Source organism: Opisthocomus hoazin, chromosome 3 (assembly GCF_030867145.1).
Source record: "Opisthocomus hoazin isolate bOpiHoa1 chromosome 3, bOpiHoa1.hap1, whole genome shotgun sequence".
In the NCBI taxonomy this organism is placed as follows: domain Eukaryota; kingdom Metazoa; phylum Chordata; class Aves; order Opisthocomiformes; family Opisthocomidae; genus Opisthocomus; species Opisthocomus hoazin.
In genome coordinates, this window is record NC_134416.1 from 52,750,549 (window position 1) to 52,763,274 (window position 12,726).

The following is a 12,726-nucleotide window of genomic DNA, read 5'->3' on the forward strand; positions in this document are numbered from 1 at the left end:
AAAGTCCAAATCAGGTTACGGCTTTTTGCTATGTGAGATATGCCAAATGAATGTCTCCGTGTTTAATAAAGCGAATGAACTTTGTCAGTTGAGGTGAACAGAATAGGCTGTGAACACCGTTTGTGAGACTCTCTAATTTGTAAAGTTGCGGTAACCTGTGGTAACCAGTGGTGGTTTAAGGCACCTCATTTTGAACCAGATGGTAGCACAAAAGTTGCAGATCCTGTTATTTTGGGAAAGTGTTTAAGAGCTTTAAGTGTTGGTTTAAGAAGCTGGATTTTTTGATCTAAAATCTTCTGGTTCATGGAGTAGAGGACTAATTAGAAGTGAAGATGGCATAACGAAAGCCCTTTCTGGTGTGACTAAATGACCTCTGGGAGGACATAGCCTGGCACCCACTTCAGAAGCTTTTGGCTTCCAGAACAAATTGAGTGAAAGGCACTTTTCTTTTTTTCCAGTTGCAGTGTACAGTTGAAAACAAATTCTACTTGACTACATTCGCTGGAGTATTGAGCACCGTGAGGGTATAAACTGTTGCAGCTCTTCTTTGCGGCAAGTCTGAGATTAGGAAGGAGTTGCTGAATGTTGTCAAGTTCAGCATCGAAAGCATTTCAGAAATGTGTCTGTCATCCTGCAGAGTATCTTTCGTATGCCTAATGATAGTAAGAAGCAGCTCATCATAAAATAAGACCCCGCCTTGTACAGCATATCCTGCTGTGTCAGATGATGTACGTGTGCAAAACCAAAAAATGGATAGAACGATCCCTAGAGTTACCCAAGTTGTGAATGAGTGTTGGGTACCATCTTGGCCTTTAAATTAATGAGGAAACACCCAGTCTTTAAACACAGTCATAAATGTTTCTGTGATCTGTGCTTAAGTTGAATATTACTGTCACAGTTGCAAATTAATGTTGGTTATTAAGGAGGGAGAACTCAAATATCCCATTCCTGCTCTGTCATACGTACAATTATGTCAGACGTTCTGAGCTTTGCACAATAATGCCCTGTGAATTGGCTGGATTTGGCAACTAGCAGCTGTACGGTGTCCAATTATAACTGTATAGCATGATACTTTCTCTGATACCCCTCCGTTTCTCACTTTACTACCTAGTGCTACTCTCCTCTGGGAGTAGGCTACGTTGAGCTTAAAAGAAAGCAGTCTTTCAAAAACAACTTCCCTTGCGTTTTGGTACAATCAATATTAAGAAATCTAATGTTGTAGTACATGCAGATGCAAACAGTGGAAAAATGGAGACTTTGATATTTCAGATTAATAGCTACTAGTGAGATCCAGTGGTGTATGGTGTATGCAGAGAGAACAAGATGAGCCCTGTTTGAAAACAGTGTTTAAGGAGCCCGGTTCAGTGAATTTAGGGTGCGTGTTGTGATACAAAATTGCTTCTACAGTTGTGTGGTAAGCTTGCATTTTTAGATAGCAGTTGCTTTACAGAATTGCATTATAAATGTGTCTACTTTGTAGAAAGTACGGAAACTGGAAAGATGTGTTAGTCCAGAACTGTCAATACTAGTGAAGTAATCCTGTATTCTTGTTTTAATTTATAGTATTTTTACACGTGTGAAGCCTGTATTGTTGGAAGACACTTAACTGGTGGTGTTAAGAAAAAGATGTAAACATGATTCATTTAGAATTATGAAGTTGAGATTGTCAACAGCTTGTTGTTGTTTTGGTTGGTTGTTTTGTTGTTTTTTTTTCAAATGGAGCTGGAGTACAACCTTGAAATTAAACCACAGGTTTCTAGATTGTCAGATACGAAACTGAAGTAACTGAGGAGCAGGGTATGAAAACTGCAGGCTTAACTGCCATAAGTGTATCGAAACAGCCAATTCTTTTAATTGATTGAATAACAACTTTGACAGAGGACTTGTAGTTTACATCATGTTGCTTCATAATTGCAGTTTGCCTACTGCATTTAATCTGAGATTTACAGTACTGAGTTTATATGCATGATCTGACACTGCGTTTGACTGGGTGTTAGCTTTTTAGCATCTGGAGATAGTAATGCTTGTTACTCATTTTTCAGTTAAAAATGACTAAGTAAACCAAAAGGGGTCAGGAAAGCAGAATAGTTTTTAGGTGGTAACCCTATTCTGCTTTAGCAAAGTCTGTTAGTACTTGAGAGGAGAATTTTCCAAGTGTTGAGCTCATTCAAAGCTTTGTAACTCCGTTAAGTAGGTTTTATGTGGGTACAAGCTAAGGTAATTGCTTTCCATCTTAAAATACAGTTTTTTAAGTAGTGTACTTCTGTAGATGAATGTACAAGTAATATTATCTCACGTTTGAAATAGTCTTGGGAATTGTACTAATCACACAAAATCCTATAAATTACAATAATGTGCCCCGTAATCTTCACTAGCTTTCCCCTTTTGCCCCAGATAAGGGGATAAAAATATTTCAGCATCCTCTTTTGCTTAGAGTTAAAATGGTTTAAGTCTTGCAGTACTCTTGGGCTGAACTTGATGTGACCCAGTGTGTCTGAAGCTACAACGTCTACTTAATTCAAAATGGGCGATTAAGAATTGCTGAAAATTTGAATTCTTGCTTCCCTTGTGTTTTTATTCTCAAACAATCTTTACAAAGGGCTGTTTTTGGAGAGCAGAGTACAGTCTTTTGTTTCCGGATAAAACTGATGGCTGCAAATGAAAGAATAAAGAAGGCTCTCTATTCATGTCCCCCAGCCTTTGTTTCGGTGGCATTGTTTCAGTTTATAAGAGCTGTTTAGTACATATAGGTTGCTGGAAAGGCTGAAAGATTCCCAGGCACATCAGTGGAGACTTGTTAAAAATCCTGCTATCTCCTCAGCTGCCCACCCAGGACCTTTTTGTTTCAAGGATACCATGAAAGGCTATTTTTTTTTTTTTTTTTTCCTTCTCGATCACATTTGCTTTGAGGTCACCTTTTGTACAGTAGTTTAAACAAGTCTTACTATTTTTCTTTCAAATTATGGAACCCTCATGAAACCTGTGATTTGAACTCTAAAGCTGAGGAAACTGGCAGTTGGAATTGTAGTCATTTTTGATTTAGTATCTTTTTATCTTACAAACTCAGCAAGTAAAGGGACTGTTGGGGCTTAGCTACAGATCCAGGTTCCAGCTTTGCAGGTAACACAGTCCCCTGGCAGCTTAAACTGTTGCTTTGTGTTTGCTTTCTCTTTAGGGTCTCCATATAAACATTTTAAAGTACATAAGTAATTGTACACAGATGAGGTACTTGTGTTGTACTTAAGTCACATTTAAACCCCCACCACAGTTTAAGTAAACTGGACACTTGATAATTACAAGTTCTCTTACTGGGCACTTAACTAGATAGTGCATTAATTTGGGAGTTAGTAAATTTTTTTTTTCCACTAGTGTCAATGTTGAGCTGCTTAGTTAGGACCGTGTTGGTGCAAGTGCAATGCAATGTGTTATGAATCCCTCCTTGTATTAGTGATGAAGTTACTCTAATAGGGCTTGGCATGCTGTACTTGGCCATGACTGTCAGTGGAGAGGTTGCACTGCTGCCCAGTCTCTTCCCTGAGGAAACCCATGTGGTCTGAGATGCTCCTGTCCCACCTCTACTCTAATGCTCTCTTTCCCTGGGGTTACTGTGGTAAACAGTTACAACACCGTCATCTGCTCTTTCTCCATAATTTTTTTTTTTTTTCCTGTAGGGCTTTCTTTACGAAGTGTATGCAAATGAGCTTCCATGGCCTTGAGTAGGTCTAACTGATGGAAGCCCGTCTGGGAAAGTAAAAAGGAAAATCTAATTTAAGTCTTGATCAGATTTAAGTACAATATAGCAGCACAGTTGCTCGTGCTGTCAAAGACCATATACTACATCTGGGCATGCACATGGATAGGCCTTTGCTTGGCATGTGTGCATGTTTCAGGTTGTGCTAGGGGTCTTGCCAATTCTGGGACGTATCTCAGCCCAAGCTGGTGTGGGAGCTGCGCTCTTCGCCTTGGGCAGCGTGAAAGGGGGTTTGCCATGTGTGGTCATTTAGCCACGTGTGAGCTGGGCTGTTTTCTTCTGCAGCACTAAAATGAGACAAAAAGAATCCACTGAAAAGAGATCTTGCAATTTTCTGGGGCAAAGGAGTATTTGGTGGTTTTTTTTTGTTTTTTTTGTCCAGCTAGGCAACAAACTGTCCTGGAAATGAGCTTAGCTATCAGAAGTATCTTCTGAGCATGGAACGCTACAGAACAAACAAGTTTCCAAATGCTGTATTATATTTCTTAATAAAAAGGCATTTATGAAACTCTTTAAGAAAGTGATTTGAGGGGAAACTTTCTTAACAAGTGAGAGAACAAACAGTTTCAGTGGCTCGGCTCTTCCCTTGTTGTGCAAATTTAATAATGAGCTGCTCTCCTTTTAACTTAAGGTCCCTTTGAAATAGAAGGAGATTGCACTGGAAACATTTGGCTTTATGTGGTATCCCTTTGAATGCTAACGCAAATGGAAGTTCTGCTAAGTTACTGCAAATGTAGCATTTTATCTTAGTTTACTTGTACTGGTGCAACGTCACATAGAAATACTCTAAATAAAGCATTTTAAATCAGCGGTTGTAGTCTTGCCTCTCAAGTATGTCTGGCTATGAAAAAGCTGCCAATGGGTTTTATGCAACGTTTATTTCCAGAGGAAGGAATGTTTTTGTGCTTCCTATGATTCCCATTCAGTCTCGATGGCTGGTTTAGTGGAAATGTTCAGCTGTCAGAAGAATCAAGATTGTGTATTATTTAGATCTTACCAGACAAGTGGGATTTGTTCCTTCCATTCCAGTTATCAGAAAGATTAACCCTTTGCCCTTGCGGTCCTAATTGCAGCCGTTCAGAAACAAAGATGCTGCTTGTACACGACAGCAGCAAAATGGAGTGTGTGCCAACGGGAATGTTTCTCCGACGAATGAAGGTTGCGAGTATTACATAAATTTTTTTCTTGCGTTTCAGGCACCGATAAAAGCAACCTGTGAAGATCTGTCATGCAAGACTGGATTTCCTGAAGATGTTCACAGTGCAGTGGTGTCAAGGAGTGTACATGGAGGACAGCCTCTTCTCAATGGTACAGTTAGAAAACATGTTTTAATTTTTTTTTTATTTCCTGTAGTCTTAAGCACGAATCGCTCCAGGGCATTTTCATCCTTAAATAGGGCACAAACTCTTGCAGAAAAGACCATTGGCTGCTCTGTGATTATTTTTTTGATTACTATCATAGGACTTGGAAAATCTGTTGGCATTAGTGGTAGCACATGCACCTCTGTTGACTTTTGTAATTTGAAAACACTGAGCACCGAGAACCTTCCTGTGATCGTCTGTTAATTCTCTTCCTCTGCACAGCATTCACACTTGTGTTTCTTAACTACCACTGACGATACGTATGCTGTCAGTCTATACTTAGAGCCCTCGTGCGAGTGATGAGGAGGTAAAGAAAATTTCCCTTCTGCTTTACATTTCCCAAAGATGTACTGCACTTACACTCAGTCCTAGCGCTCACGTTGGTGCAGTTATAGTTCCCTTACTGCGTTTTCCCGGCAGCCTGAGGAGAGACACCTATGGAAAGTGAGACACAGGACAGGCAGGAACACGAAGGAGGTTGCCCGTGAGCCCTCGGTCGGTGGGCACAGCACCGCGGGCTCTGCCAGGAGCCATGCCGGGAGGGGCAGGACGGTGCCGGCGCTGTCTCTTGGTCGGGACGCTGCTCCTCACCCTGGCACCTGCCTGTGTCTGAATGGCGTGGTGCCCAGGACAGGGATGGCTCCCGAGCTTACGGCGCGGTGCCCAGGACGGGGATGGCCGGCTCCCGAGTGCGAGCTCTTGCCTCTGCCGGGGATGTGCTGCAGTCAGTACATCTGCCTGCGGGTCGTGCAGGTTGGGAGTTCAGTTCACGGCTCTTCTTGTGTCTCTGGTTTTCAAGGATAGAGTAGTTATCTGAAGGACACAGAGGCACATGCTCTGAATCTTCCCTAGATTTCCCAACCAGTTAAATTTCAGTATACAAGTTTGTGGAAGTAGAACATTTTAAAAAACGTGCATTAATTTCGCTGTTTTCTACACTGCTAACATAATTAATTTTTTTCTGTTGAAGTTGGAAATTATGGAACTAAGAACATGAGTTTTAGATGGTTTTAAATACATCTTGAATAAGGACTAATTTAATTTGTTGTTTCTTTCACATATAAATATGGTTACACAGATCAAGACATTTATATGAAAAAAATTCTAATGAGTATGCAAAACAAATGAAATGAAAGCTGTAGTCTTGATTTTACATGCTGTATGTAGCAGTCTCTCTCCTTAATTATATTTTTACAGACCTGTTTTGTGCTTTTCTAGAAGTATAATGGAAACTTGAAGGCAGGATGAATTGATTAGCTTTACTGTATTTAAACTTGAGTTATTAAAGCTTTTTGTGTTCAGTTTCAAGGAAGTATATTCTGCCACCACAGACTTTTCTTTTATTAAAGGAAAGCTTAGAATTTCATGTATTAAAGTAAATGTTCTGCCAATGGAGGAAATAGTGAAGAGGAAAGAGATGTTTTCCTCGCTTTCCCACCAAATGGGCGTTAATAGATGACTCTACTGTAGACTCCTGCAATAGCCATTGGCACCGAAGGCTCCTTTGGTAGGTGATGCACAAACCTGGAGAAGGACAGAGAGCACAGTGGGCAAGTGCTTCCCAAAGGTGCCGCCTTGAAACCACCAAATGTTTGCTACTGGTTAATTATCATGCCATCAGTTCATCTTAAAATGGAGATCACACAAGGTTTGAGATCTGCCCTGTCCTGTGAAAGTTCACTCTCTTCTCAGAATCAAGACCCTTTCTGCAATTTCTCCCCCCTTTTTTTCCCCACCGGTAGGAACTGCCCGCTAATTCTGTGTTGGCATTGCTCGTGCAGATCTGATGATAATGACTGACCAGCCTTAACTAGTTTTGAACTAAGAACATAGGATGTCAGACTGACTTCCTTGCTCGCTGCTCATCTCATTCACACAGTCCCTTGCCTTGCTTCTCAGAAGGGAGTGACACATGACTGCTGGTTTGTCCTTGAATGGTATGAAAACGCATAGCATTTTAGGGAAGTGGGAACTGGAAAAACTGTACGAGGCGTACAGTATGTATCACATCATATCAGCTGGTTGAAAAATGACCTGGGGGAGTTTTTTTCCTACCACTGTTTCCTCAGCTGAATTACTGCAATGGTTAATTCTTTTGAAAATTTGGACGTGTTTAAAAGCATATAATTTGCTGGTTACACATAAACACATGGTCCGTCATTGCATAGCTTTGACTTAAATTTAATTACACTGTCATTTTGAAATACTATTGTTGTCAAAAGCCTATTTTCTGGTTATTAAACTAGATTCAGATGACACTGCAAGTTAACTATAGTTGTGTGACATTTGCTTCTTAGGGATAATCGTGGGCCTGATTCTGATCTCAGTTGCCTGGCCTGTCTAACTACATGCTTATACTAGTATGCATTCAGATATGAGGCATATAACTGTAGGTTTTCTGTATGTTTTTGAAGTGAAAGCTTTAATTTTCCTTGGTTTTGTGCATTGATACCACAAGCACAGAGGCTTTATGGTCCTCTCAGCCAGCTGCAGAATTATTTGAACCTGACTTGATGTTTTCTTTGCAAGTTACTTCTTAAAATAGTGACCCAAGAAAATGACCGTGTGTTTATTATCTGTCTTGCTCATTTGAGTTTATCTTGCACACTGGGGGACAGTATCTCAAGGTTTTCAGTTTCCATCTCTCACCAGAACCTAAAGAAAATTAGAGTTTTCGTATGACTTGTTGATCAGTGCCTTTTGGTTACAGTAACATAGGGTGTCTGATTTTTAAAGTATTATTATAAGAAATATTTACCTTAGAGTGTGGGTCAGGGTTCCACCATGTGCTACGTGATACTCTGTATTTTCTGGAGAGATTTCTTTTTCTATTTCTGTATTCAGATGGCATTTGTGTTTGAGGGAGGGTTGGACTTGTTCCTATAATATTAAAAAAAAAAAAGTCTTTATAATTGATAATGGCTTTGTGTTCATTGATATGGCTGGGATAATATGTCAGCCTCTACTAATTTCTCCTCCTATGCATGAGGGGCCACTACAAGTTCAGCTGGTATCTGTGTGTTGACTTGTCACAGCATGTGAAAAACTGGTGGAGCAATGTATTCAGAATAATAGGAATTGGAAAATGGAAGAAACTCCACATTTAATAAATGTTGAGGGAGGGAGAGAGGAGGATAGCTGCCCTTGGTTTCAGGATGAGGAACTGGAGAATCCCTTGTAGGGAAATGATGCAGTTAGTTGGGAAGGCACAGCAGAGGAATTTGGAAACTACTCCTTGAGTAGGTTGTGATGGAGCAGTGAGGAGGTAGCTTGCAGTACAGACTGTGTCCTGCTGCCTGCTCCTGGCATAGCGTCACCCGTGTCCCGTGCTCCTGTGTTCCCCTGGTACAGCCTTCATCAGCGATTGCCTTGGAGACTCTTCAAAGCTGATGGCTTACACTTTGTCTTGCACAAGGTCTGGCAAGCTTGATGTCAAGGTGCGATATGCTCAGGTCACTAAACGAATGTAAACTAAGTACAATAGGTCTAATTCTGAATTTATTTATTGATGTTTTACATGTTGTTCTTTCCGGTACCAGTCACTTCAGTGAAATTATGATCATTTTTACCAAGGAACTATATGAGCTCAGAACTACTACCTGCATTTCTGTAAAGGGAGGAAAGAAGAAAGTAATAATCTCTGAAACAAAATTAAAAGAATCTTAATGCACCTCTGAAAAGTGTCTTACTGATAAAACTGTGGAGTTATTTGGGTCTCCAGTTCTTTTAGAGTTTCATATACTTTGCCATATATTAGGACTTCAATGTTCCAACATTTAAAAAAAGAAATGAAATCATGCAAATAACTCACCATCACCTAGCAGAAGTGATTATCTAACCTAAATTTACAGGCACAGTACTTCTGACTTGTTTCTGTAAATAAAATGTGATTGCTGTTTGGAGAATGGTACAGAAGGTATAGTAATTGGAGAAGAGGCGGTTAAGTTAAAGAGGGAGTTTTGTTTAATATATTAAATGCCCTTGCTTTTGCTGGTTTTATCATAGTTTTGTAGTTCATCCAGGAAAAAGTACTTGTGGCAGTTTGATATGTATGCCCAGCCTGCTTATCTAATCTTTGTTCTATATCCTCCAAATTTTAAGATAGAAATAGTGCATTTCTGCTGAAATCATTCACCTAGGAAGGTTACTTGAATGGTGGTGTGCAGAATCGTATCTTAAAGTTAGAGATTCTTACTCTGATAATTTATTTTAGCAGTTTCTTATCTTTCAAAGACTTTATTTTAACATTGTCTGTCCTGTTACTAGATGCATGATCTTAGTTCTCTGCTAAGTAAATTCATTGTCTAGACAAGATACTTAAATGTATCCTTCAAGCGTTGTGTAGCTATAAAAGATTTCTAAGCTCTTTGAGTCACACAAGGATAAAGAAAAAATAATGTGTTTTGGTGTTGATCGCTGAGATAAGCGGTGATTATGGAGGAGTAACAGCGCGGTTTCATGAGCCATTTAAGCCGGAGCGAGCTGACAGCGTTGCCAAAAGAGGCACACTTAGGCCTTCCCTCCCCTTGGAGCCTGGTACCAAGTGCTCATGAAACCATAAAATGAACGGGGTTAGACAATTTATTTGGGGTAAACTAATACTCCTACTTCTTAGGTTTTTGCTGGAAGAGCTTGCGTGATTAAACAGAGCCGTGGTGTCCCTGCTGCCTTTTTCTCTTCTAGCAGTGAGATGCTTAGAAAATAATACTTGTTTTGATGCTTTCAAACAGAGTGACAAAACTTGTTTTTGGCATTCCCACCGACTTACTTTGTAGTTTGCCACTGAAAATACTAACTGGTCTGAAACAACCCAGAAACACGTTGCTGGGAACGTGGTGCTTGGGAACTGGGTGGCATTTAAAAGTAACCAATGTTTCTTCATGATGTAGGAGGTTACGTGGGCGCTGTCTGTCCAAGGTGAAGTCACTTGGCTTTTTTTTGCTACTAGTAGTGTTTTATCATTCTACGTGTAAAAATGCCCATCATCAGCTAAGAATAAAATTGCTTTTAAAAAGTCATCACGCTTAAAAGTGAAGACAACAGCAGCACATCTTTTAAGGCTTATGTCTTGTTCCTTTCTATAAACAATTCTTATGCAATTGTGTTCTTACTATGGTAGCATGCACTCGTGGTGGCTTTGATATTCCAGTGCACATTAACAGTAGAGCCAGGGAAAGTGTTTTTAGCAGAATCGTATTTTCCAAGAAGGAAAATAGTCTTTCTCCACAAAAAAAAAATTGGATTTTTTTTTTCCACGTGAAAAATGAAAATGGTAACCACTTTGTTTAAAGTCTCTTTGCCTTAAGCAGTAAGACAAGTTGACAAGTTCCTTCCAGGCAGACAGCCAAAGCATCTCAGATGGATGGGGTCTCTCTATGAGCTGCTGGCAAGCAGAGGAAAAAATGTTTCAGTTCTTCCCAAATGTATTGTTTACTGAAATTCTCTTCCTGTGTGCGGCCCCCCCCTCAAAAAAAAAAAAGAAGAAAAAAAAAAAAAGGAAAAAGAAAATAACCCAAACCACCATCCTTCTACATCCTTCTAGTTATTCTTTCAGGCCTTGAAAGTGGGAGTGAGAATTTTTTTTTCCCCAGAAGCTTATGTTGTGAATATATATATATATACATTTTTTTTCCCCCTCCATAGTCCTGCTTAACATTTAGTAGGTGAAGTTCTAACCTCTTCCGTGTGAAGCAGTGTAAATTTTAATGCCGTTACTTGGTGATGCTGTTGCCTTGTTGATTTATTTTATGTTACAGTTGCATTACAATTCTCAGTCTCTTGTCTTTTTAATCATTTTCCTCTTCTTTTCTCAAACAGCTTTCCTGTTTGTCCTCTTTCTGTACCACACAGCATCCTAAATTCTTCTGTGTTGATATTGAGCTTACTGTCCGGGATTGGAAGAGCTGCTTCTGTTTTCTTTAACTGACTAGCACAGTGCCTGTTTTATGATGCCTGTTGTCTATTCACGTACCAAGCTCTTAATTTATTCTCAGATCCTTGTCCCCTGAAAATCAGAGCTTTCTTTTGCTGAAGCAAGAGATCATGTCACTTGAGATCTGGTTTCCTTACTCCCTTTCACCACTCCATAGTTAAACATAGAATATATCCTCGACCATACAGAACAGATGGTCACCTTGCTGAACAGTGGTAAAATATCTGTTTGAAAGGTGACTCCTTTTTTCTCACTTTAATTTCTGTGAAGTTTTACGTCTAATTGGTATGTGATACCTGGTTTTACTCTTTAGTGTTAAGCTACTGATTAATGTTGGTATTTTCTCATTGCAAGCTTGTGTGTAGATCATTACATATATACATATAAACAGGGAATAAATGTAAATAATGAAATTCAGTGATGTTTTTGGGTGTATGCAAAGGGCAGAGAAACATAGCTCTCTTATCCCTTGGTGGACCTTAAAGCTGGTCGGGAATTGTGGCGTTTGGATCAATTTGTATATCCAGTATCAAAGAATTTATCACTTGAGTTCTAGAGAGGAAGGCATTCTAAAAGAAACTTATAAACATGCACTAAAAAAAATGTTTTCCTTTATGGAACATTTGGATTAGAGGTGGAAATATGTTTTGTAGTTAAAAAAAATCCCAAATGCACTATTCTATCTGCTTTCTCCAGAGGAGAAACTTGACTCGTCCTTACTCCCTGCAAAAGGAATGCTGCTTTTGTTTCCAGGGTAGACTCTTATAACTGTATCTTGATAAAGAGAAAAATACAGAGAAACTATAGAAATCCCAAATGGTTGCAGTGTTCTGGGATGTGTAAATTACTATCTTAGTTAATTAGTCCAGCTCTGATAGTCATTTCTGTTTATGATGCATTTACTTGGAATGCTATGAATTAATTAGTACTCATTCCCTTTTCCTATATTCAGCTGGTTACTTATGAGGATCTCAAATGTAGTGTCCTTTCTGTGCAGAAATATGAATTATGAGAGCTGAGTTGTCAGCTGCCCTGGTAAGATCTGGGCATGACTCAGAGGGGTATGGCAAAGGAGACGTTTGTTTCTGCGTCTGAAGCTGGGTCTGGCTTTATGCTGTTTCTAACACCATTTAGTGTAGCCTTAGCTCAGTTTTAAACTATGCCATCTGGCCTTGGTTCCCAAGGGGCCATTATTTCTCCTGGAATCGCTATAGTTATTTCTCCAAGGCTGACCCGTGCTCTGGGGGAGGCTGGGAGCAACGGTGGTTGCAAAGCTATGCAGAAAGCAGCCCCAGCAGACAAAGGTGCCCTTAGGTATGGGAGATTTATTTAGTGGTAGAAGAAAAGTTGCTGTTGCTTGCAGTAGCTGCATTAAAAAAAAGTAAGTCTTTATGTGGGTAGATCAGTATGTGGAATACATGGAGGAAGAACTCAGGTGAGGCCATCTGTGTTAGCATAGCGTGAGACACATGGTATGTATAATTACACATTCAAATTGTCGCTTGAGACTATGTGTTTTGTGGACTTGTCATCTTTCTAACAATCTGGAGGACAAATTTACAAGAGCATCCTATTGAACTGAAATTATAGGAAAATGCCCTTTAGTACAGAACATATTACCATATTAAATAGAGATAAATTCCAGTAGTGTTTAAACACATAATGACTACATTAAATCAAAT

The 12,726-nt window shown here is 39.6% G+C and overlaps 1 protein-coding gene across 1 annotated transcript in view; it reads left to right on the forward strand.

The window, feature by feature from the left end:
- CDH2 (cadherin 2) overlaps nucleotides 1-12,726 on the forward strand; it is a 118,375-nt gene that overhangs the window by 6,295 nt on the left and 99,354 nt on the right. The window contains exon 2 of the mRNA XM_075416259.1: nucleotides 4,948-5,059. Coding sequence (XP_075272374.1) covers nucleotides 4,948-5,059 — 112 coding nt within the window. The remainder of the gene's footprint in view (nucleotides 1-4,947; nucleotides 5,060-12,726) is intronic.